The sequence below is a fragment of the Podarcis filfolensis genome, assembly GCF_964270895.1.
Source record: "Podarcis filfolensis genome assembly, chromosome: 8".
Classification (NCBI taxonomy): Eukaryota; Metazoa; Chordata; class Lepidosauria; order Squamata; family Lacertidae; genus Podarcis; species Podarcis filfolensis.
The window spans coordinates 32444200-32471246 of record NC_139611.1 but is presented as its reverse complement, the minus strand read 5'-3'; the positions used below and the strand labels follow the sequence as shown (position 1 = coordinate 32471246).

The 27047-nt window shown below is 41.5% G+C and overlaps 1 protein-coding gene across 1 annotated transcript in view; it reads left to right on the top strand.

Moving 5' to 3' along the window:
• ITFG1 (integrin alpha FG-GAP repeat containing 1) overlaps positions 1-27047 on the top strand; it is a 126605-nt gene that overhangs the window by 52581 nt on the left and 46977 nt on the right. Inside the window, exons 11-12 of the mRNA XM_083626050.1 lie at positions 18972-19122; positions 22313-22421. Coding sequence (XP_083482176.1) covers positions 18972-19122; positions 22313-22421 — 260 coding nt within the window. The remainder of the gene's footprint in view (positions 1-18971; positions 19123-22312; positions 22422-27047) is intronic.

The window sequence follows — 27047 nt, the reverse complement described above, 5'->3', positions numbered from 1 at the left end:
CTTTCAAAGATGCTATTCCTCCCCTCCCCCTGCCAACCCTTCCTCTTGGCCGGCTAGATAGGAAGAATTTTGGTTCTGCTTCTAGGGCATTGTCTCCTTTTATTTTGACATTATGGCTGGCAAATGGAGGCAGTCTTTATACCCTGGAGGATCTTGGTTCATGGCCGTGGTTGCGAGTGTGCATTGTCAGTTCCATTTTTGCCTGAGGCAGCTTCTCTTCCCTCAAGCAGTTGTTGACCCATTTTATTTTGATGGATACACTGCAGATGCATTTTCTGGTAGCTGTCATACACGCTTTTGCTCAGTCACCAGCTCTCACACCACTGGAAGACCGCTGCTGTCATGACCCTCAACTGCTTCCTACCTCTGCCCCTTTACATTGTCATGTGCAAACATCTGGATGAATTACGTTGTGGTAATGCATTGCCTGGAGCTGCTGTGCAATACCAAGGATGCACGTTGGAAATGGGAACATTTCTATGAATGCCTGCAAAATATTTGCAGGGTACATATTTCATTTATCGCCAGGTGTTTAAATCAGAGTTGGTGATCTTAACCCTGTTCTTGAAAGCTAGCTTAAGACAAAGGTTTAAAGTAGCAGAGCTGATAGCAATGTATAAATTTACATTGCTCCTGTAAAGAATCAAAAGATACGATTAAAATACAAAGTTGATTTTTAACAAGAATAAGGGATAAGGGAAGGTTAGACTGATTCCTGAATCGGGTGGGCAGGCAGTAGATTGCAGTCCACCAGTTCTCCTAGGAGCTCCCAGGATTCTTTCAAGTAAAGACATCATGTTAAACCAATGTTTAAAAATAATGTATGGTTTATTGTGCACAAGCACCATGCTGGTGTGTGCTGCTCATTACTGCCCGCTTTGTTCCCAAGCAGGAAACAGACCAGAGGCTGGCATTGCATTAGATGCAAACCGGCATTCACAGTTTGTTTCCCTCCAAGCAAACAGCAAGCAGTAAGCCAAGAACAAAACTTGGCTTCCATTCATGGCTTGTTTGAAGAGATATAAACCACATCCACCGGTTCATACGGACCATAACATAAGCCCCTGGTTTGATTCTTTCCTCGTGTGGCAAGAGGAAGAGCGAGGCAGGGACTTATGAGCAGCATATGCCACCAGTGCACTGGTCTGTCACTTTTAAACCATGGTTGGTTGGTTGGTTTTCAAAAAGTTTTAACATAATATCGAAACCAGGCCATAACAGGGCACTTCCATTCCTCCGCGAGAGTGCATATGCAGAAGCGCAACAGTTTACCAGTACCTCTGAGCTGAATGAACCTGTGTTTTATTTATTTATTATTGTATTTACATCCTGCTTTTTCCCCAAGTTGGGATTCAACACTTTAAAACAACATAATATATGTTGGGTGGAAGATCCCTGCCTTGCAGGGGACCTGGACCAGATGACCCACATGGTTCCTTCCTATTCTGTGATTCTGTGTTGATTCTATGATTGTATTTATATCATTGTGTAGCCCCAGATCTGTAATATTGCTTGAGTGCAGGCTTGGGTTGCAGGGCATGTACAAACTTCCTTGAGATCATATGCAAAAGCATTAGTCCCTTGCAGAGCCTTTCTAATCACCTAATTATTATGGTATGATGAGTCTTTTCAAACAGCCATATCCCAAGAATCTGCAGAGCTTGATGGATTCAGCTTAACATCTTGACTATCTATGCCCCAAAAGCACACTGTAACTTGATGCTGAGCACAAGCATATTCCCTTTAGCTATTTAAATCAAGTACACACAGTTCAAGTAGCAGGGTGCAGTTCCTGCACATATATCGCCCATCTGCTTTTTCAATCCCTCCCAATAATCCAGGGCTTCATAGCTCATCAAGACAAAATCTTCTTTTTCCCCCCAAACAGCTTTTGTCATATTTCAGTGGCCAGCCAAACTAGCACTCTAACATCACACTGCTGTTTAGTTTGGAGCGGGGTGGGGAATCCTCAAAGACCTTGTTAATACTTTGGAAATCCTTTAAAATCCCCATTTTAAGAGCTGTATAAATGCAGATTACAGCAGCAGACATGAACTGTAATCCATAATAAAGGGGGAATTTAAAATGTGTGTGTTTTGAGCAAAGACTCTTGTTCAGTCACTTTAAGGTTTTAGTGACGTCTAACAGCTAACAGTGAAATAGTGTTTCTGTGCTGAGCATTAAAAAACAATGACAGAAGGAGATGCTTTAATATGGGCAACCTCCAAGGAACCAATTCACTTTCTTAAGTTAATTTTTAAATTTATTTTATTTGTGCCCTGTGTTTTCAGCCAATATCGTCTTCCAAGCAGCTTATAATTAAAACCCACAAAAGTGGTACAATATATTAGGGCTAAGTGGAGGTATTTCTGATAGTCATTTTTGGTTCCTAGTAATGGATGACCTAATCCAAATTCTAGAGGGAGCAAATGGTGTTGCAAAGGCTCAAGGATAGACTGAGAGTAAAGGTATCAAATCCGAGGAAGCATTTATTTGATGCTCATCAAGGAATCTATTTGATAGCTGCCTTCAGATATCTAAAGGGCTGTCACATGGAAGATGGGACAAGCTTGTTTTCTCCTGCTCCAGAGGGTAAGACCCAAAGCAAATAGATTAAAGAAGATTTTGAGTAAACACCAGGAAGAACTTTCTGTTTGACAGCGTAGTGAACTCCCTTGGAAGGTGGTGGACTCTCCTTAATTTGGAGGCTTTTATGCAGAGGTTGTATGACCATCTGCCATTGATGCTTTAGTTGAGATTCCTGCATTGCAAGGGGTTGGACTAGATGACCCTCAGGGTCCCTTCCAACTGTATATTTCTATGATTCAGCAAGTTAATATTTTTAATTTCTAGATACTGTACTGAGTATCTAATTGCAAGGTGGTATCTGACTAAGTGCAAAGGTGGACAAGCTGGTCTGTTGATTTCAGCAGGTCTGCTAGGTATCTCTTAGCCAATGCCAACCACATTGTTACTGCTGGGTCATTAGTAGCAGTCTTCCAATTTTCCCTAATCTAAGGAACAATTGATTATTGATTCCCAGCTAGTGGTATAGTGTCCACATAGGAGCTGATAACTAACATGGATTCAAACAGTGTTGGGAGCACTGCTAATGCCAGTGAAATCCAGTGTGCTGGAGTAGTTAGTGTCAGACTAGGACCTGAGAGACCAGGGTTCAAATACCCACTGACCTCGTGCCAGTCCCTGCCCCTGAGCCTAACCTCCCTCACAGGGTTATTGTAGGGATTAAGTGAGGAGTAGGAGAACCATGTACTCAACAACAACAACAACAACAACAACAAATTACTATTAGTATTATTTATTATTTATACCCCACCCATCTGACTGGGTTTCCCCAGCTACTCTGGGCGGTTCCCAACAGAATATTAAAAGCACAATAAAACATCAAACATTAAAAACTTCCCTAAACATGGTTGCCTCCTTGCAGAAGAAAGCAAAATATAAATGCAGTTGATTAATAAGCAAACTGTACCGCTTTTAATGGATTTTTTTATGTTTCCATGTTGCTGTGCACTACCCAGATATTTTGTGAGACAGCAATATATAAATACTTTTATTTAAAAATTAATAAAGGACAGCATAAATTCTGGAGTTGAGAATGAGACCAACAGATATATTATGAATAAGCTCAAAGCATTATTCAGGTGTTTCTTAAGTCAGATCCATTAGTTTATATCAGTGTGTTTTCCCCAGAATGTTTTAAAAACAAACCAAAACAAAAAACAGTTTTTCTGAGCTAGCTCAAATATAGCACCCAGGAGCCAGTAAATGTGATATATCCTGTACGCTCATAATGGGTTGGACTGAAGTAACATCACTGCAGGGAAAATAGCCCTACTACTTAAACTGTGTTTTTTTCTCTCTCTCTTCTCAAAATTGGGAGTAAGGAAAATTCCTGGCTTGCCCTGCTGGAAGCATCCAGCCAGCAAGGAGAAAAAATTTAAGGCGTTTAATGAAAGGTTCCTAAAATGGTAGGGCTGCATTGTGGTGAAGAGGGTAGCTTCCCTGCCATAGTTGTGTTATTTTACCATTTTCAAAACTATAGTGCTGAGTGTTCCATATTGTTGTGGGGCCTGGTCACCTCTAGGAGCAGTGAAGATCTGAGCCGTGGGCCCCTGGAGTAGGCACTCTGAGACAGATCTTAACAGGCAGACAGGTTCATATGGGAGACGTCAGTCCTTTTGTGATATCCAGGATTTAGCATGTTATTAGATATATATTATGAGATTACTGTAACACAATAATTCAAGAGAAACAATGTTGGCCAAGTGAACCTGCCAGTTTCTTATGCTGTCTTTCCTGTATTTCATAACAGAACAGAACAGGTAGGCATCCTCTTCTTGTGCTACTGGTGAAACTTAATATATTTGGGAGCTCAGGCAAAGTAGGAAAAGTACTGTAGTCCGTTTAGGTGAGGATGGATTTTGCCAGCACTTCCAGCTATATCTGCCATCATTCTCCCATACCAGAGTTGCTACTGCAGCTCTCCAGAGGTGCGGTTTCTGCAAGAAAGCGATTGCACACATGCCCCATGCCTCAATTGTTCCCCCTCCCAGCCTTTTAACTGTGTTCCCCCCCAACTTGCATGATTTAATCCTTACCATCCTCTGTAATCCTAAATCCCCAAACCCGTTCTACAGTGTTTCTGGATTGTGAATTTTTATGTTGCAAAGGCAGTGTTACAGAATCCAGGAAGGCCCAGTGCCTGCAAAATAGGTAGAATTTTCTTTGAACGTTAATTTTTCAAGGCTCTCTGTACTACACTAATAACAGGGACAGCTGCTTTGCAGCAGCAAGGATGATGTCTTTTGCTGTTCTAATTGTTGATTCGTTCAGCCAGCTTTTAATTCACTGAAGCTGTTTCAGCAGACACCCCCCCCCCGGCAATAAATTGGTGGACTTTCTTGACTCTCCTTGTTGTCTTTGTAAGTAGTTATTGGAAGGAACATGTCTTGCTGATTAGAAGGCTGCTATTGAAAGTGATTTAATTTATCTGTGCTCAGCTCTTAGCTGTGACCTGTTACTATGTAAGGGAAGGGTCAGACTTCGTATAAGTAAATGTCATCTCATTATTTCTAATAATGTGCTGGAGGATCTCTTATACAGAAATTGGAGGGAAATTGATAGTGGAATCTGTTCTATGTTGTAGTAGTTATTTGTATTACTTTCACCCATGCATCATAAAATGGCACTAATATGAAAAATTGTGTTGTGGGAGGAAGGGGTTCAAACAACTATTTATTAATGTGTTAATCTTCAAGGAATTCCAGATACAGCCATACACCCTTTGGAAAAATATCTCTCCCGGAAACCAAAACTGGCCATATTTTCTCCTGTTCCTTCTTACACATTGTATTAGTCAAAATGCCCCTAAAAATGAAGAATCTCAAATCTGATCAGTACTGCAGAAGATTCAAGTTTAAAACCTGCATGGAGAAAGATTCCACTTGAACATTTCCGGCTTAAGTTGTTTGTGGTTTTAAATCCTTGATCCTTGTGGGTTTTGTTTTGAAGTGAAAAATACCGACTAGCTTTGGTTGCAAAGAGGAAGGAGCTTCTTTCTTTTCCATCAGGTTTCGCATGAGTAGGAGGGAACCATCTGCCTTCATAGCTGACTTAGCACTTTACTCCTTAATCTAAGTTGATTAATCTACCAATTACATAAATCAAAGCATTCATGCTGCATGGCTCCAGATGCAGGTTGCAGCATCTTCTCAGAAAGGAAGCATATTCTGTAGGTGAAATACAAAAGACCAAGCATAATGTTCTTTTACAACGAGACTGAGAATAATGTCCTTCTGTTACAAATTCTTGACTTCTTGCCATACATCTATAAAGCATATTATATTTACCTTGCTGCCTCAGCTACGATTTACTTCAGCAAGCACAAAATACTAGATAAGAAATTGCTCAGCAGTGGAACTTCTTGACCTATTCGAAGTATAAACATAAGCTCTTGTTCATAACTCTAGATATGCTTCAAGTGAGTCCTTTTCAGTTTTTGAGTTCCTTTTCCTTTTCCTTTTTTTTTTAAAAAGTGTTTGGAACTAATGGTCACCTAAAGCATTTTAGAAAATTAAAACTGAATCCGAAGAACCGTTTTCAGCCTGATGTATGGAATTGCTGTATAAAATGCAAAGAAAATCTTGCTGACAGGGTCAAAAGGTGATTTTCATAGTAATATTAAAATTTCTACATGCCAAGGCTCTGATTAAGTGAAGCTTTGTAGGAAGAATTCATAATACTTCTATGATCAGCAGTCACACAGATGCTGGGTCTTAGGTGCTGTAGAAAACCTTTGGAGAAGAGTAGTAAGGAGTGATCCAAAGAAGATACTTAGGTGTGCTCATAAGATGACACACACACTCTTTTCCCACCCCAGCCCCCACCTTGGCAAGCCACACTGACTCTGCTTTGCCTCCAGGGTCAGAGCCAGTAATTCCAGTTGCTGGAAACCACAGGAGGGGAGAGTGCTTTCATGCTTGGGTTCACCTTATGGATTTCCCATTAAGGCATCTGGTTGGCCACAGTGGGAACAGGATGCTCGTATAGATTGGCTCACTGGCCTGATCCAGGAGGCTTTTAATATGTTATTATCCAGCTACAGCAAACTATTTTAATAAGAAGCTCCCCATTTGTGGAATGCTGTCCCCAGGGAGGTTTGCCTGGTGTCTTCATTACGTACCTTTAGGGACCAGGCAAAAACATTTATCTAAAATGAGGCCTTTGGCTGATTAACATTCTGTGGTCTTTTAAATGTGTTTGTGGGAGGTAGCTTGTTGCTTTGTATTTATTTTTGCTTTATTATGCTTTTTTACTATTCCATTTTTTTGCTTTATTAACAATCTCTTATATCATATGACACATTTCATATAGCATATCTCATATAATATTATGCATTTTTTTCATCCTCGTTTTGTATTTTTATGTTGGGAACCGCCCTGTGGTATTCAGATGAAGGGCAGTATACAAATTTAATAAATAAAAATAAGAATCAATATTACTTTACCCCAAAGTAGAATGGTGGGACAGCCTCTTCTCCTGGGGAATGCTATGGCTCTGGGTGTGGTTTTTTGTTCCAGGCCACTGGGGTTGCCTTCTGAATTTGCAGTAGGGGAACTGGTAGCAAGCAGGACCCTCTCAGGTTCCTTAGCTTTGTGTGTTACAGGGATTCCTTTGACAGAAACCTGGAGGGGAACCTAAGAGTGTGCATGTCCCTGGACCCCTGACTTTAGTTAAGAGTACAAAATAATAAAAATGGAGCCGTGGAAGGACAGAAGTGGGAGAAAGGATAAGAGCAAAGCTACCGTAAGTAACCTGGAGTGACTTCAGCTGAACTGACCACCGATTTCAAGCTGTTTCTCTTAAAAGCTTGGTTATCTAAGGAAGGGGCTTTCATGGATCAAATGGAGAGGAGGTTATTTGAAGTGCAAAGTTTTCCTACCAGGAGTGATGAGTGCAAAAGGGGTTTCTGTGTACATATTTTGCGTGGAAGTTCCTAACCTTGATGGATCCTAATGTATTGATGGGAGGAGGCAGTGCCTCAACAAAATCCTACTCAGCTACAGATGTTGCAGCCTCGATCCTTATTTCTTTGGCAAGACACCCAGAGAAGAAGGCATAGGGTGTCAAACTGTCATTAATTGAAATCTAGTAAGAGGGTTGCCATCTTACTGGATGAAGGATGGTCCCTTACCATTTAGGCAAAGGGCTAGGGAAGACACAGTGACCTATAGTGGCTACATACAGGTGGTGCAATATGGACGACACGTGACTGATGTTTGGCATGTGCTTCTCGTGGACGTATGTTCTTAGCGCTATTCCCCAAAATGCAGTTTAGCTCTCACACACTGCCCAACTGCAGGCTTATGCTTCTGAAACAGGAGCAAAATGAGCTTGTGCATCCAGCCCAAAGGCCAAAAACATGGTTTGTGATGCAAAGATGTTGGGCTTTGATTAGCAGCCATTGATTAGCAACTTTTCATGCTGGAGCCTAAATGTGTGAATGTGCATAACATTTATAACTGTGTCTCACAACTGAGGGCTTCTCAAATACACGGTGTGATGCGTGCATTAGCGTTGCATCTATAATACCATCCCTTTTCTGTTTCGAAAGCAAGTGATGAAAGCAGTTGCTGATTGCTGTCATTGAGGGGGAAGACATACTTCCTAAAATAAAGAAGCATTTCCACAGCATGTGATGGTGAAACAAGGGGCATTTTTCCCTTAATTCTGGACCATTTCAAGGTTCAGTTAAGAACCGCTTATTAATGAATGCCCCACTTTCAGTTCCAGTTAAAAGCTTTTAAGAAAGCAAGTGATTTTTCAAGGAGACAAATCGTCCTGACTTTTAAGGAGTAATTGTACACAGCTGCTTAATTGAAGATAATTTCGCTGAGATGTCAGCCCATTTTCAAATGCAGGAAGAGCAGAAGAAAGATAACAGGAAGGGTATAGAATGAAGATGTGTTCCTTGGTGTGTTTGCGGGGCGGGGGTGGGTGGGATGGAAAACAAAACAGCTTAAAAAAGAAAAGAAAGAATGAGGCAGTGAAGCAAAAGAAATAATTATATGAGTAATGCCTGAGAAATACCCATTTAATGTATGCTGGCAAATGTTTTTATTCCCCCAGATTGAGACAGCGCACATCTGGTTCAAACTGGCAGGCGTTCAAACATGAGGAGTCTCCTCTATTCCAGCATTCTGCCATGGTTCTTCTTCCCCCTTTATGTTTAAACACTTTAATATATTGTTACGGCCTATAAATTAATTGATTAGAACTTGAATTTTAACACATTTACCCACGCTTCTTCTACTGGAGTAAAGAACTGTAAGGATATATGCTGCTTTCAAAAAAGAGAAAAAAAGTGGTCGTTTAAAAATAAAATCAGATTTTCCCCAATGGCAAATGAATTGCCAAAGGTGGTTATAAATATTTATAAATTCTTGTAAAATCTGAGCTGATAATTGGCAGGGGAGACTCTTAACATGAAACACTTAGCATGCCATTTTGGAGAGGAAATATATTGACAGTAGTTAACAGCTGCAATATAAAACCAAGGTTATTGTGGTTCTCGTGGAACTGGTCTTCGTACAGGTGGCCTAGATCAGATTAACAATTGATTAGATCGTTTTCATGTCTTCCAGAACCCAAGTGCTTATGCACAAGGAAAGCGAGTTATCACTGAATTTTTAAAGTTTTCAGCGCCAAGTGTCCTTTAAATATATGTATGAACCTTTTGGAGGCACATTTGGAACATCATTTTGATATATTCTAAGGATTCACTTTAGTTCTGATGTGTGTAGTACTATCTAGGGACTCAAACAATTCCTTGCTCATGCTATTAAAAATGTTGTGAAGTTACTGAACTAGTTACAAAAGACATAATTTGTTCACAGTAGTAGTTTTTTGTTTTTAAGAGAGGGAGGGATGTATCGGGAAGAAGAAAACCATTTGGTGGTTTGGCAGATGGCAAGGCAGCATCCATCAGATACATTAGTGGACTTGGGAAACAAGTTCCTTTGCCCAGTAAGTGTTACTATAAAAGAACTGCAATGGTACAATTAGTTGAGGTTGTCTCATCATACGAGTCAAATACTCAGCCTTGAGATCAAACAGATGGTCCTATGAGGTTAGACATTGCTATTCTGCTCAGCTGAGCTTTCCCTTCATTCTTGTTTGCAGCAGCCTGACCTGTATTTTGGTCTTAAATTTTCAGCAGCAGCCAGCTGGCTTATTTGTTGACTCCACGTTGATAATCCCCAAATGGGCGATTTTGACGTTGGCAGCAAAATACCAATGTAATAGCCTGCTACTCTGCCCACAGATGATTCTTTTCCACCCTGCCGTTTCCTGCTTCCAGACACAGCCATCACCATACTGGTGCAGATATAATTTTGCATAATTATCTAACCATGGTTAGAAGACTGGGAGTATCCTGATGACATCTTTTCCCTCTGTTGTGTGTGAATCCCCCACCTTTAAGTTGCTTTATTTCGGGAGTGAACTACGGTTTGTATTGTACATCACCATATCTACTAACATGGCATGGTTGAAACCAATCCTTTCCACCATGATTTTGAGGAGTTGGTTTGCAAACTGGCTCAAGCTAATCATGGCTAGCAAAAACACCTGGTGCAATGTTAAATGTGGGTTAGGTCAGAAAATTAAAGAAAAGGCAGAGAGCTAGTGGAGTGTGCACAGTATCTTAGTCACAATTTCCTCTGTTCTGTTTGCTAAGCATGGCTAGGTCCAATCACCACGCACTCAAGAAGACCATTAAGTCAGATCCTGCAAACTTTGTAGGTTCTCAAAGGATCAAGCGATCTAGAATAAATCATGAGTAGAATCTGCAGCAATGTTGCAGCAGAAGTTTCTCATAGGGTTTTTCATAGCCAGCCATGTCCTCCTCAAATTCCTGTGGTTCTTTTCCTGAAGATATGTTATACTGCTGCAAACCTTGGGCATGCTGGTTTTCAGTAGCTCTGTTTTGGTTACAGTCCTGTTGGCAACTTTTCCCCTCATCTGCTCTGAGCTGTCACCTCCCTCAAACCACTGTTGTAAAGCTATACTGTCTTCCTCTTCCTCCTCCCTGGAAGGGTCAGGGTGGGGAGGCGGTCTCCACCATTCCTCCTCTGCCCAGTCCCTGACGGTAACACATGTCATCTTTGTGTCTGAGAGAGAGCTGCAAAAATTGAACTGATAACCGATAAAACATCATGTTTCCTCAGAGAAACCACATTTTTCAATGTGTTTTTCTTTTCAAACTGTATGGATGTCCTGGTAATAAAAGAAATATTGAGTGCAAACATTTATAAGCCAGCTTTGGCTTCCAGGTGACACTCAATCTAATGAACAGTTTAAAAATGTATAGCAAACAATGCTACACAATTAATAAAATATTAAAGTCAACAAGTAACCCTAAGAAGTCAAAAGAGCCGATTAAACTGCAACAAAGTGAGTGGCGCAACTGAGAGAGCTTCTGCCCTGTGTCCTTGCCAAACCTCCCTTGAATGAAGGAGAAAATGCAGAATGGTGCATCTGCTTCTCATCCAAGGGATGGAGAAAAAGATTTTCTTTTCTCTTAACATTACAAGGAACATTCAGTATACTGAAACAAATTCCCCCTTTATTTCAGATTGTGCACAAGATTCACTTCCATGAGCCGTATTAGGTGACTCACCAAGAAATCTCAACAATTAAGTTAAGGGGTGGAGAGGGAGAGAAACCAAGAGAGAGAAATCTTAAGCTAGTTGCTAAGGATATATCATGAATTGAAGCAAACCTTTTAATTCTTTCCCTTCCAGCTTTTAATACTAGTAACCACGGATCTAATTTTGATGATTGATTACTGTGATTAAGTGATAAGAGCTTTTTTTTTGCAAACCTTTGGCTTGAGGCTGTGCTACTAGTCCAGGAAGCCTTGTTCTTAATTGCTAGGATCTGTAGCAAAGTAAAATTAAAAGGGGCCATGCCTCTTTTTATTCATCCAAGGCCACACTGATGTATATAATGGCCTCATGACACAGAAGTGACTCAATTATATGCTCTTACCATCATTCTCAAAAATGGATTCAAAATAGTTTGGTGGTGTTTCTCGCTCTCAGAAAGAAAGCTCTGGCAATGTGTGGGAGGGTGCTTATAATACAGTACAAGAATGTTGGGGTGATTTGGATATATTTCCTAGGTGAGCTAATAAGGGGGCAGGGAGAATCCAGTAAGTGGCTGGAATAAGGTTGTATAGTTTCAACTCTTAGGTCCATGCAGATTTAATGCTGGCTCCCTGCAAACCATAGTTTTCAGACTGAGAGCCAATCTCAGAGTGTGTCCCCCACTCCCATCTCTTGAGCAATTTCCCTTCTCTCATCCCCTTTCCAGAATTAAGCATAGGCTATTGGTTTCCTGGTAAATCAGAGTTTGAAGTAGGTTTTCAGGCCAAGGTTACATTAGAAACTGTTTCGTGTTAACGATGGTTTGCAGTTGGTGCTTATGTATTGCAAAACTGGTTAGCACCAAACAGAGAAAAGAAGGGGATAGACACACCATAGAGGGAAAGTGTGAGAGGGGGCAGAGTGCATATTTCCAAATGTTGGCCATAGTTGTGATCACATCAGGCCTGAGTTTTAGAATTTATTCTCTGAATATCCCAAACAGAGAACTTAAGTGATTTTATGAAGGGCTTTTGATGAGTTTGCTTTGAGGCTTTTCTTAAAGGAAAAATCTATTTAAATTCAGTGTTGGAGGGCAGGTTGTACCTTTATTTGAAACTCATGAGAAATTCAAAGAAGCATATCTTTTACTAACCACATTTGATTTGATGCAGTCCAGTTAACTAGGGAGCTACTCCTGAGCCTTAGGATGGGTCAGCACCTGAAGCAGGATTAAGTGGTAGAATGGACTGTACCACAGACTGCAGGTAGGAACACACACACACACTACATGGAAAACTAGTACATCAGGAAGAAAGGCTTAGCTGAGCCCGCTGTGCTGATATTCTTTTTGCAGGAAGTTTTTAACACAAGGAAGCATTGAGAAATGCGCAGCCTCCCCCATGAAATGGTACACTCCACCCTGCAGCATGAAATGGTACACTCCATTCTAGCATCTTCTGCAAGTGTAGACCAAGAATCTGGTATAGTTTATAGGGAGGAGCTGTAGCTCAGTGGCAGAGCTACCACTTTGCATGCAGAAATTCAGTCTCTGGGCAGCTCCAGGTAGGGCTGGGAAGGTTTCCTTTCTGAATGCCTACCAGTCACAGAGCTAGATGGGCCTGTGGTCTGACTCATTGTAAGGCAGCGCCCCATGTTCCTACAGCAGGGAAAAGGCTAGAGTAGTATGCAGTGAAATTTGGAGTCTCCTCCTGTGTCCCACTGGATTGGTCCAGAGAAATAAAGATCTCTCTTGTGCCTGCTCCTTCTGTCTCTCTCCCTCTCTGGCAGTTCCTGTGTTGTGTTGTTTTTATTGCTGCTGCTTCTTGCCTGGAAAGGACAGGCAGAAATGTGCCAGTGAGGTTGCTGTTTGTTCCTTCCTTTTCCCAAGAAGCTCAGAAAAGAAAGGAAAGGGGGAGGGAAGGGGGCTCCCCATCAGCTTTAAATCAAAATACCTTCACTCTTGCTCAACTATATCTCCGTATTTCATGTTAATTGTTTAGAAATTGACTGAAAACATTAGCATAACTCAGCATTTTATCATGTTAGTGTGCTTTTCAGGCTTGACACTGGTCTTAGATTTATTCCTGCATCTTGCTATTATGTCTGTGGATGTACTTTTTCTTTTTGCAGAAGTAGACATTCTATATTTGTCCAACATCCTATATTTTAAAAGAATGGCAGATGAGCACTACTCTTTTCAAACAGTAATTCCCAAACTGTTTCCTAAAGAGATTCACAGCTCGAATCTTGCCTGTCTTCCAGACCCATCTGCAGGTCTGAGTTTGTCACCCAGCAGTCACCCGTTCATGATTGACTTGCTTTACTCAGCCCTTCCAGTAGGCTTCTTGCGGCTCGCTTGAAGACTCAAACCCACTATTTTGAAATAATGTCTGTATTATGGGATGCTGTTCAGAATTTCCTCTCTGATGGGGGTTCCTACAATTAATTATGATCCTTCAGGTCCAGGTCCAGCTTTGACAAATTGGCTCCTCCCATCACCATCATCATCAGTGCCTACCCAGCAGACAGACAACTCCCAGAAAGAGTCTGGGAGCTGCCATGTTTATTTCCCACAATGCCACAGAACAATGTGGGGCATTGTGGGAAATTAAAACACCAGTTCCCAGGCCCCCACTAGGAGCTGCCATTTTAATCTCCCACTGTCCTCTGGAGTGACATGTTGCTCCTGATACAACTAAGGGTCATATTTTATTTTACCAAAATCTGAAATGATGGGTTCTTCTGCTAAAAAGTACAGTGTTGTGTCAGAAATTATTTTTGAGCCAATAATTGTGAAAAATCTATCAAGTACATACTATTTATGCTATAAATGCAGTGCATAAACAGTAAATACTGCAGTTGAACATGAGATGGCAATGTAGCTTATGCTGCTTCCATGCCATCACTAATATCAGAATCTAGGTAATTTGAATCTGCATCTGAATGTTTTAGGTTGTCGCAGAAATCATTGTCTCCACCACTTTAACATTAAGTAATTATTAAAATTAATCAAACATTTATATAAAGAACAGACTGAAAAGTGTGATCTCGTCTGTCAGCAGTAAAAGAGAAAAACTTTTCATCATTTTGTAACTCCTGTTTCCCAAAGAGCCAAGTCTCCCATCAGAAAAAATGTAATCTGTATGATCTAATGAAAAAGACTGATACCAATCCCATGTTTGTACCACTAATGGTCCCATGGAACGTTATCCCCCACCCCCGAAATATGCCAACAGACTTATTGAGAGCTGCTTTTCAAATGTTACAGCCACATCCAGAAGCACTTTTCATCAGTCTTCCTGCGGGAGCTGTAATATTTGAATTCAACCTGAGTGTCTCGTTTTGGTCTCCCCAGAAACAAAAGTGCTTGGATGCATAATTGTATAGGTTTTGCTGGGCTGTTTATGAGATGGAAGGAAGGGGAATGCAAATATCCCAAGATTAATTCCGAGACCAATAAAACAATCACACAATCTTTCTAACAGAATAATAAATGCATGGTTTTCATACCTGTGTCCCCATAAATTGTGGACAATAGTATGCAAAGCTATAGGGGTAATGGGCTGACAAATGGAGATTGCATTAGTTGCAATATGCATCTATTTTGGAATATTTTATCCTCCACCATTCAAACGTGTGACCCTCAAGGCAATTTACAACAGAATGGAATAATACAAACATTGGCAGCCCCAGGGCAACTGACCTTTGAAGCACTATTTCCTTTCTAGCACCGAATATCTTATGTTACTTGTTTTCATTGTTCTGCAATGGGATGGTTATTTTCCCTGTACCATTACCAGGGGCGGCTCAAGGCATTTCATCACCTGAGATGGAACACTCAGCTGCTGACCTTGTGATGGGGGCGCAAACTCTGTAAGGAGAGAAGCCAATGCAAAGCCCCACCACACCACCAGGTGGGGGTGGGAGATCCCTCCCCCCTGCTGTGGGAAAGCTGGGTGTTCGTGCCTAGTCCCTCTCGGCCCCTAGAGGCCAGGGAGACCAGCAGCAAAGGTCGCGGCAAAACGGTTGACGCTTGAGGTGGCCACCTCACGTGTGGGTCCAGAATTGGCCTCCACAGTCACTTACGGACTCATTGTTAAAACGTGTTTACGGAAGACACTTTTACTCGGCTACGAGTGATCACCAAAGAAGGAGGAGACCCAGCTTTATGGGCAAGCCAGCTCTGCCACTGAGTGACTGCCTTTTTCAAAATTGACATGCACTAAGGAATAGTGGGAAAGGTGTGTTTGAGCATTGGGAAAAGGAATATCATGCGTTCAAATCACTTCTCATCTGTTAAGATTATTGGGTGATCTTGGGCCAATCACGGGCTCTCTGGGCAATCTGCTTTACAGGAAATACAAGCATTTTGCAGTGCTCTAAAGTCTATTGTGTTTACAGTGGTACCTGGTTAAGAACTTACCGGTAATTCGTTCCGGAGGTCCATTCTTAACCTGAAACTGTTCTTAACCTGAGGTACCATTTTAGCTAATTGGGCGTCCCACTGCCGTCACGCCACTGCCATGCGATTTCTGTTCTCATCCTGAAGTAAAGTTCTTAAGCCGAGGTACTACTTCCGGGTTAGCGGAGTCTGTAACCTGAAGCGTTTGTAACCTGAAGCGTTTGTAACCCGAGGTACCACTGTATTGAGGTCCAGGTTTTTGTAGGCCTACTTCACGATGCATGAAATCTTAACGTTCAGTTGGTTGAGAGATACAGTTATGCAGGCACTTGCATCTGAGTACAATATCAGTGCAATGCAATACAAATGCAGTAGGCCTGGAGAACCTTTTTGTGTGTGTGTTGCCTGATCCCATCGTTTGCCTGTTTTCTTCTGCTCTGAACTCTCATATATCTACATAACTGCTAAGTAACGCACTGTGCGCTTCATAAGGCATCCATGAAAGCTTGTTATTCTTTTAAGTTAGCTTAAGACTCATTTTGTTACTGCAACAGATTAAGAATGTAAGCACATAAGAAGAGCGTTGCTGGATCAGGCCGATGGCCCATCAGGCCCAGCATCCTGTTTTCACATCGGCCATCCAGATGCCTATAGGAGACCTCCAAGTAGGATTAGAGCATAAGAGTACTATCTCCTCCTCCTGTGGTTTATACCTACTGGTATTCAGAGGTGTTCTTGCCTCCTCGTATAGAGGCAGAGCCTAGCCGCCATGGCTAGTAGTCTTTGATAGCCCTCTCCCTCATGAATTTGTCTAATCCTCTTTTAAAGCCACCCAGCTTGCTGGTCTTCACTGCCTCCTCTGAGTGCAAGTTCCATAATTTAACTATGCTGTTATGAAGAAGTGCTTTAACACAAATACATCTTCGGAATTTGTCTTATAGGTTTGTGTTTGGTACATACAAGTTTGCCTTTCCTACAATTTACAGTTGAACATTTTACACGGCTCCAGAAACATTAATAATTTATCCCCTGGTGTTAAGGGGGCATGTAGTGCCATACCAAATGGATAGGAAAAGCATTTTCAGTCATTTTAATCTGCAAAATTTCAACCAGGAATACATCAAAAGGATTTTTTAAAAAATCAACACACAGCATGTCCCCTTTTGTCACACCTGAATGGGAACATTTATAGGATATGTAATGAAGAAATTGAAATAACCTTGTAAATTGTATAATGGTGTGTTTTGATATTTGGCTGAGACACAAAGGGAAATAATGGAGATGCAATGTAATGATAGTTGTGACTCATACTGGAAGTAAATATGTAAATATTCATGAAAGGTGTTGAGAATAAAATTGCTGTGGTAATGAAAAGCTTCATTAGAACATTGAGTTGTGGGGGTGGGGAAGTCTGATTCATGCATTTTGAAGACTTTGCACAGTAAGGAAGCAAAGCTTACAGTACAGAATAAATGACTTGGCTGATGAAATCATCCTATGTGTGTGCGTTAAGTTTTCCCTTTTCAAAAAACTTTGTCAACACATACTCATAGGGAGATACCCAAGAAATGTTGACAAAATAGCATTGAGATTTATGTGTTTCCCAGAGACTTGACAGAATTTTTATAAGCTCTAGTAAAATCCACTTTAAGAGGGAACTAAGTGTTACATTGGGGGCGGGGAGAGTCCTGCATTGCAGAGGGTTGGGGCTAGATGACCCTCAGGGTCCCTTCAAACTCTAAAAGTCAATGATTCTATGAACAGTGAGGCCATGCTGCCCAAAACAGTATCTCTGTGTCTAGGTCAAGTTGTGAATCAACATGATGACCTCATTAAGATCTCTACCCCAGGAGCAATCCATCCTTAGAGTGGGGAAAGGGGAAAGTCATTGTGTGATGACATAATATTGTGTGGTGAGTTTCACATTACAGGACATAGGTTGGGGACGAGGAATCTGTGGCCCTCCATATTTTACTAATTCCAAGTCCCATCTGCCCCAGCTACTAATGGTCAGGGTTGATGTGTAGTCCAGCAATAGCTAGAAAGCCACATGTTAGCCAACCCTGGCATAGGTCTACAGACTGGTGGGTACTATTTCTGGCAGCAACACAGAATTCAGGAATGGCTACTTAGTTCTGCCCAAAGGATCTCTTTCCCAGCACCCTCTAGTGCCTTTTGCTTCGGAATCTAAAAGTAAAAGTGGGAGTCTGCTTAACCTGTCGCTCCATTCCTTTGATTTGGGGGCAAAAGGGTGACTTTACTGCAAACTGAGCTCTTTTTTCTCTTCCATGTAAAAAATGTTAAGTGTGTGTAGATTGTCATGTCTGACAGCCGTATGGCGGGCCCCGTGCCAGAAATGTGGTGAAAAGAGAGCAATCATCAGCAACAGCAAAAGCCTCAATATTAAATGAATCAGGATAGTCTCTAGGTGGCTTGCGGTCAAGTTCAAAATATAATGCATTTATCAAAAAAAAGAAGCATGGGAGGCAGGGAGGCAAATACAAGATCATGGCCTGCTCCAATCAGATTCTTCCCCTGCTCCCCAACCAACAGACACCTCTTGGAAATAAGAGGGCAATGGAAACATTTAATTTTTGTTGTTATAATGTTAACTTCCCTGTGATCTCTAGATGAAGGGTGGTAAGCAAGCTAGTAAGTAAATGATGTACCCAATTGTCTATAGCAGCAGAGTGATTTCTTTGGTTACGTTAAACTGTGGTACTTAACAAGCCAGCGAAAGCTAAAAAAATCCCCTGGTTTGGCAGGCTTCTTCTCCCCACAGATACAGGTTTTGAAGGGACCCAGGATGTCATCCAGATTGACCACCCAAACTCATAACAAGACAAATCAAATAAATAAATATACTGCTTTACAGAATAAGATAATCAAGTGAGGAGGATGGAGGCTAGTCCCTGCTTCAAGTTGCTTACAATTTAATGTTGATTATGAATAAGGCTCCCTGGAGTTCTAGGTTTTTTGAAGAAAAATGGAAGGTTACCCACTCCCACTTTGCACTTCCCAAAGGGGATAGATAGAGGAACTAAATAGCTCTTTCCCTTCTGAGTAAAAATAATTAACTGACTAGTAGCACAATCCTAATTATGTCTATTCACAACTAGGCCCTTTTGAATTCAGTGGGTCTTACTCCCAGATATGTAGTGTTAGGGTTGCAGGAGTTTGTATATTATGTTTTTATATATGCTTTAAGCTGCCGAGAGCGGTTGGAGAAACCCAGCCAGATGGGCAGGATATAAATAGTAAATTTTATTATTATTATTATTATTATTATTATTATTATTATTATGCCCTAAATGGGCCCAGCTCACAGTCAGCTTTGCAAGAATAAAGGCAGGAAAACAAAACTGCACCCACCCCATGTTTCTCTCCTTCCTTTGCAGCAACCAGCAAGCTTTCCTGCTGGAGAATGTTGAGTGCAATGAGGCAAGCTGCGCGGGTGCACGGCGTATGTTTAAGGTCTACTGGGAGCTCTCGGATCTGAATCAGATCAAAGACGCTGTGGTGGCAACCTTCTTTGACATTTATGAAGACGTGAGTTGAGCGCTCTTCCTTGTTTTCCTGCCTGCTTAATTGCCATCTGCCCGTTCTTATTTGAGCTTTCGTTCCAAACTGACATCTTGGAATATTTTGACTGGGCAAATCCACGGCACATAATGAAAACAAACGAGTTGTTTGAAGAGAAGTCATTTAAAGCTGAAGAGAGAGCCGCTGAGATTATATGAACAGTCACCCTTCATTTCAGCTCTTTTGAATAGATCTTTGTTAATAATGGGCTTCACTTTTTACATTTGATATTTATTTATTTTTAAAGGAAGGGAGTGGCACTTTCCTAAGGCACCAGTGTATACCATCACTTGTATCTGCTAAAATCTGTTTAGATGAAGTTCTCAGGCTTATTTTTATGCATTGCTTTATTTTGTTTATTTAAAACAATTTATAAACTTACTCTTTAAAGAAAACCCAGTAAGCAATATCATCAAAACAAAAATACAGGGTAAAAACAGTAAAAGAGTAGTAAGAAGGCATGTGAAAGCATATGCAAACTAATATTGGGGAAGGACCAAAGCTAAGTAGAAGAGCATCTGCTTTGCATGCAGAAGGTCCCAGGTTTGAGCTTCAAAATCTCCAGGCAGGGCGAGACTACCTGTCCTGAAACTATGGAGAGCCACTACCACTGAGTATTGTTCCTGCCCTAGCAACTCCCTCTCCAGGAACGTCTGGGAATGTCCTCTGCCCAAATCCTGGAAAGCCTCTGCCAGTGTAAACCAAGCTGAGCTAGATAGAGGAATGGTCTGACTAAGTGGAACGCGGTTTCCTGTGCTCCTAAAAACAGGAATTCGGGGAGTTAATATAAATAAAAACAAGTGGTTGCTCTCTAAAAGCCTCTTCATGTCCAGTTTTTACTTACAGGCCAAAGTGGCATTGAAAATATACTTCCAGAACTGCATATGTGTGTATGCAGCAAATACAAGGGGTTTGCTTTTTCACAATCCTTGTGTCTTTCCTCCCAGCTAGTAGCCCGTTCTTCTATTGGTGAGAATCTCAGGCTCAAAAAAGACAAGTTGCCCAGAGCATATGATGAATACCAGAACAAACAACATGGGAAAGGAAGAGGCATTGTTGCTTTCATGCCTTGTGTGTTACCTTCCTAACTGCCTATGATTGGCTACTGTTGGAAACCAGCTGATTATCAGCTTCATGGATGGGGAACCTATGGCCCTCCAGACATCATTGGAAGGCAACTCACATTAAGCCTGCCCATTGGTCATGCTGGTTAAGGCTGATGGAAATTGGGGTCAAACAACATCCAGAGGTTTCACATTTCTAAACTAGATGGTATTTTGGTCTTGATCCAGCAGGGCTGCTCTTGCATTCTTACTTCCTAGACCAAGTCCATCTTTCTAGTCCAGAAACCATGCTGCCTTTAAATATTGCAAACTGATATTCCCAAGTTGTTAAGGTAGGGGTGTTTACTGCACTATTAAGCTGGACACACCACAGCTGATCTGCTCAAACCCTAGCGACTTGACCCTCCCATGCAATTTGGGGACATTTGTATACTAAGCTAAGCTAACATAAATCATAAGGTTCCAGCTTAGTTTCTCCCCTACTGACTGCCAAATATTCACAATAATTTATTTCTGCACAGTACATGAACAGACACTGCATCTGGCTCCCTGCATTCAGTGCCAAATTTCTCCTGGCCTCAGCTTTATTTCTCACTTTTAAACTTTTGTCCACCTCTGTACATCCATTCACTCCAAATCGCAATGGCACTCTGAGTCCCTTCTTTTAGATATAAGTTTTTATTCCCCTCCCCCCCCCCACCCAGGCCACATGTTTCTTTGAAAACTCCAAGGGTGAAAAGTACATCTCCACATTTTTCCTGCATATTTCTGCCAAATAATCATTCAAAATGTTTTCATGTTCCGTAATATCTGGAGGTGAGGCTTGACACTTTTGAAACATTGTTAAATGCCGGCCTGATATCTGCTTAGCACAGCAGTGTTTCCTGTTGTGGAGAAGTCATAAAACTGACATGTTTCCCGTTAAACATAATGAAGGATGGGATGCCATTGCCTGGAATGCATCAAGTTGTGCTTAAAGCAGGTGCTTGCAGCCTAGATCTGTGCAAAACTGAGCAGAAAAGGAACACACACAGAGGAAACTTATCATTTGGCCATGTGTCTCCTATATTTCCCTTTAGCTTTTAGAATGAGGATGGACATATCAACCCTATGGTGCCCATAACATCAGTGTGACATGCTTCATTGTGTATTACCCGAGACTTGAGTTGTTTAATGGAAGTTCCAACATCTCCTCTAAACCGGCCTGAAATTGGCATTTATAGCTTTAGCCAAGTCCTTGGATTTGGAAGACATGAATCCCATAGAACTTAAATGTGCTGTTGTTTTTCACTCAAGAGTGTGCTATCCTGTGTCTTTTGGATAGTGTGCCATTGACAGAGGTGAAAGGGACCCAGTTTTTATTTCATTTCCCCCCCTGACCAAAAGCAGGAGTATGTGGACCCTTTTGCCTTCCCTGGCCTAAGCCCAACATTTTGGTGAATTTAAAGAGATCAACATTTTGGTAAAACTATAAAAGAATTGTTTTCCTTTCCATTTCACTAAATGGAAATATTCAGAGTTTTAAAAATAAGTTTCCTTTATTACATGCAATGCTCATAATTCAAAACTGGTGTGGCTCTAGCTACTATATTGGTGATGGCCACTCATTTTCAAAATACAGCCCAGGAGCCAGAAAGTTGCACAGCTGCATAAACCAACTTGCTTGCAGGTTGTGAGGCTCTGTCTTAAAGTGAGCACAGGTATGGAGAAAACATGTGTGACTGCGGCCAGGGCAATGTACTCAAAACCAAAAGGGAAATTCAATGTTAAAATGAAAAATATCTCTTTCCCCCAACGTCTGAAAACAATTTTCTTTTCTTTACAAGTGAAATTGTTGCTAAGCTTTTATTGCAGCCTGATTTACCATTTTCAGTGGGTGTTTTGATAGATAGATTAAACTCTTCACAACTGTGATCTGACCCACAGCTCTGATTCTGGAAGCTCTGTTTCAAGCGAAAACTAATTTTGCGATCTCACGGTTTTTGCCAGCAGTTATTGTATTTTTTTGCTTCATTGTATTGACTGCATTTTAGTGATGTTCAGGTTTCTGCTCTTTTTTTAAAAAGAATACTGATATTTTGTTGTTTCTTTAGGGAATCTTGGATATTATTGTCCTCAGCAAGGATAGCACAAAGACAGAGCTTGCCATCCACACATTAAAAAATAACTTTGAAGCTGATGCCTATTTTGTTAAAGTCATTGGTAAGTGGATTTCTACGAAAACATCAAAATGCTGTTAGAGGGGAAATTTGATTCTGTTTCTCGTTGCCCACCAAGAACAATAGAAAAATGATTGTATTATAGTAATAGTGTAAGAAGGGAAATGCTATGTGTGGGAGAACTGGGTTAAAGAAAACCTAATTGATTACATATGATTCAAGTTATTTGCTTATTTTAGTGCTCCCACTCATATGTTAGCCAGTTTTGTATATTTAGATCACTCTAGTGTATTACTCCAGTACAGAACTTGCTTGTGCTTGTTCTGTTATGTGTTTCCTTTTATACAATATTTAAAATTTATTTGTTTTAATTCTTTTTGAAAGTTTGTATACCACCAACTAATGTAAAGTATCAAGGTGATATACTTTCTATGCAATAAAACACCACATCGTCCTGGATTTCAGCACTGGTTAAAGGGTGATGCTTATTCATTGTGATTAAGGGGAGAAGGGGGAGGGATTGAGATTAGTGATCCCATCAGCCAATCTTTCCCAACGTGCAGCTGTCCAGATATTTTTGAACTACAGCTCCCATCATCCCCAGCCAACAAAGCCTGGGGTTGATGGGAGTTGTAGTCCAAAGCATCTGGAAGACACCAGGTTGGGGAAGCCTGCTACACCCTCCCAATCTCCTAAGCATGGTTAAGATGTCTCCTCATTATGCTTGCTCTTGACCTTAAATGTTATTGGACTTGATTTGTACTTGAGCAGGAAGGAACCTCCACAAGCCTTCGATTTTCAGTCTCCCCTTGCCTCTTCCTGCCCTTCTGGGAGGAGGACAGTGAAGGCTGATGTCCATTGGAACTGTTAAGGTGGAAGGCAAGGAGGCTGATAGTGGGTGGAGCCAGAGCCCAGGACAGGCAGAGTCCATATTAGGCAGAGCCAACAAATTCTTGTTCTACCTGCATCCTGCTCCCTGTTGAGTTCTATAAAAGACAACACTTAGGCTAAGGAAGAGGAGGAGGAAGCTGGCAGCCAACTTCCCCCACCAGGCTTGTAAGAAGGGAGACAGGCAGATGAGGACTAGCTGAGCACAGAGTGTGCTTGGTGGACCAGCCTCTTGGAGGAGGACTTCAACAAACTTTAGTTTCCCTTTCCAGAAAATCATGGCTTCTTGCCACATATAAACCAAAGATGGTGGTTTCAAATAAACCAGTTAAATGACCAAGCTTTGTAATCCACGGTTTGTTTAAAAACCCACACTTTGTTTAAAAACTGGCTGTGGCTTTGCATCGTGCTGTGAACCTGTCCCTTTGTTTCTTTTATCAGTCTTCACGGCTTATTTGAGATCTCTGTAACCTATACTTCTGAGTAATAATTCTTAAGTTATTGTATTTTAGTGTTTTGCTGGAAGCCGCCCAGAGTGGCTGGGGAAACCCAGCCAGATGGGCGGGGTATAAATAATAAATTATTATTATTATTAGACTCAAAGATTTGGTTTTAAACCCTAAAGCTACTGGTTCACAGTCAGCCTTGCACAAGAGGGAAGGAGAGGAAACAAAATGTCTATATTAATGAAGACCACTCTGTTTTCAAAATATGGGACTGGAAGTATTCACAGCAGCATAAACCAGCTCTCTTGCAAGTGGTCAGGCTGTATGTAAAAATGAGGCCATTTAGCCTTCATTACATTTGTGTGTGTGTTCACACTCTCATTTCATTTCATTCTGCATTTTAAAAGGTATTGAGCTATGACAAAAGTTTAGAGGGTCTTTTTTTTAATGAGCACCAGAAACTTTTTAATCAGAAAGGGAAAATATGCAAGGTAAACGAAAGTAAAATACTGCTTTCAGCAGCTTTTGTCCAAAGCCCAGGAGTTGGGTTGCTTTTAATCTGGGCTACGGAGAATTAATTTCAATACAATCTACCGCTTGCTGCTTCAGAGTACGTAGGCAGCAGTGATTCCAGTACACAGCTGGTTCAATAAAATAAGAGGCACACTCTGGATCACCAGGCACTCTGATGAGGACTATTGATCCTCAGCCTCTGGAGAACATAATTCATGGTGCGTTTAGGCTACTTAAAGGTTAAACTGAAATAAAGTTAACATTTTTAAGCAAATGATAAGCCCAAAGCATTAGGAACATTGTATTAAACAAAAAACATTGGAACATTTCAGAAGTTTACCCTTCAGTTTTTCCACAGATGAAATCAGGGATGTATTTTGAGTGTATACCACCACCTGAAGCAAAAAAGGTGGGTCGGTTCATATGGGGGAAGATGTTCCCTATATATTACTCACACACATTTCTCTTAGATCCAGCTTGTCAAGTAGCTTCAATTGCCCAGGGTGCCATTTGCCAAGTACAGCTGGATTGCCAGCCTCAACCCCTTCTAGACAAAGGGACGCAGGCCGCAGTTACCTATGCATTGGTAACCTCCCAATTAGATGGACTGCAGTGTGTTTTACATGGAGCTGTCTTTGAAGACTGTTCAGAAATTGCACGCTAGTGTAGAATACAACTGCTGAAATTTGAATGGGAACAGTTCGTTCCGATGATATCTTAGTAGTCTTCTAAGAGTTTTAGTGGCTTCCTCTCTACTTCCAAACCCAACAAATGTTCTAATGCTTTTAAGTCCTAAACAGATTGGAACCGGGGTACCTACAGGAGTGCATGCTATCCACCTGCCCATGCTCTCCGGTCAGGGTAGCCAATGTGGTGTCCTCCAAATGTTGTTGGACTTCAGCTGCCATCATTCCTGACCCCTGGCTGGGACTGATGGAAGTTGGAGTCCAACAAGGTCTGCAAGGCACTATGTTGACTACTGTGTTGATTCCTGTCTTTGTGTACCTTCACTATCAGAAGTGAGGCGAGTGACAATCTGAGGGCTGAGGGCTTTTTCAGCAGCCGCACCCCAGTTATAGAATGCCATCTCCCATTAGACCTGCCTGGCACCAACATTGCTTTTTTAGGTGCTAGGTAAATACTACCTTAGGGACGCGGATGGCGCTGTGGGTTAAACCACAGAGCCTAGGACTTGCCAATCAGAAGGTCAGTGGTTTGAATCCCCGCAACGGGGTGAGCTCCCATTGCTTGGTCCCTGCTCCTGCCAACCTAGCAGTTCGAAAGCATGTCAAAGTGCAAGTAGATAAATAGGTACCGCTCCGGCGGGAAGGTAAATGGCGTTTCCGTGCGCTGCTCTGGTTCGCCAGAAGCGGCTTAGTCATGCTGGCCACATGACCCGGAAGCTGTACACCAGCTCCCTCAGCCAATAAAGCGATATGAGCGGCACAACCCCAGAGTCGGCCACGACTGGACCTAATGGTCAGGGGTCCCTTTACCTTTAAATGCTACCTTATTCACCTAGGCCTGGGATGTCCAACCAGTAGATCACGATCTACCAGTAGACCCCCGGCTGATCCTGGTAGATCACAGGATCCTTATCGTGTACAAAAAGTTACGGGGGGGAGCTTAAAAACTTTCTGCAATCCCCCCTAGAAAAAGCTCAACTCCTCTGGGCACTTCCCTCCTATAAAAAACTCAACAACTCTGGGCAATCCAGCACTCCCACACACACACTCCTCCTCCCTCCAATGACAATAGGTAGATCACTGCCAGTTTTTTATACTGGGAGTAGATCGCAGTCTCTTGGGAGTTAGACATGCCTGACTTAGGCATGTTTATTAGCATTTCACTTTCTGCTTTTCTTTGCTAGCTTATTTTTATTGCATTGTTTTGTGTACTGCGTTTTGTTTTGTTTTTTGTAAAGAAAAAAACCACCCCAGAATCAAATTGTGTGACAAGTGATACACAAATGGGTTAAATAGCTAAATAGCTAAATCAGTCCTGGGCTCTTCATTTATATGCTGCTGCATGGCTTACATGGCGCCCTCAGAAGTCTCCCATCCAGGCTAATCACCTGCTCAACTTTATCAGTGCATACAATGGTGAGAGCTCCTTGCCTCATTCACAAGAGCCCATTTTGCCATCACTTTAGCTTACATCACTTAACAGGGAAAGCAAAAGAATTCACATGGTTCTATGTATGCAAGATCGCTTAATTCAGCAGAGTATGTAATGAAATTGTTCAGCTAAATACAGCTTTCTCTTCTTCTGGGTACCTGCTGAGCAAAAAAAAATGTGACCTAAATATCCTATTTAAGATGCTGTGCAAAGTTGGAAATTATAAAAAGTCCAGAATAATGGTGTATGCACTTGCTGGTTTCCGTTTTTATTTTCCATTGTTTCCCTCTGAAGCGGCATTCATGGGTATTTTTGCAACTAAAATTGCAAACCCACCAATTACTTTTAAAAGAACAGTTTTGTAGAGGGCAAACTTTTTTTTCCCCCAGAAATGCCCAGCTTTGGCACTAAGTTATTAAGGAATTGGCTGCTTAATCACAGCGTGCTACATGGTTGAATTAGCTTTAAATCTTGGCAGAAGGATGAAGTGCTTTCAGGAGCAGATGTTCTTGGAGGTATTAAGGGGCAGGGAAGGAAGGAAAAAGTGAAAGAGATGTGAGTTGGTAGCCTGCTGACAACAAGCCCTTTCTTCGTTTTCCATGATCAGTAAGCTGTTTTCTCAGGCATTCATTACCTCTCTGCTCCTCCCCGCCCCCAGACTGATAGAATTTTTTAACATCTGTGTTTAGGAGTGATAAAATGGC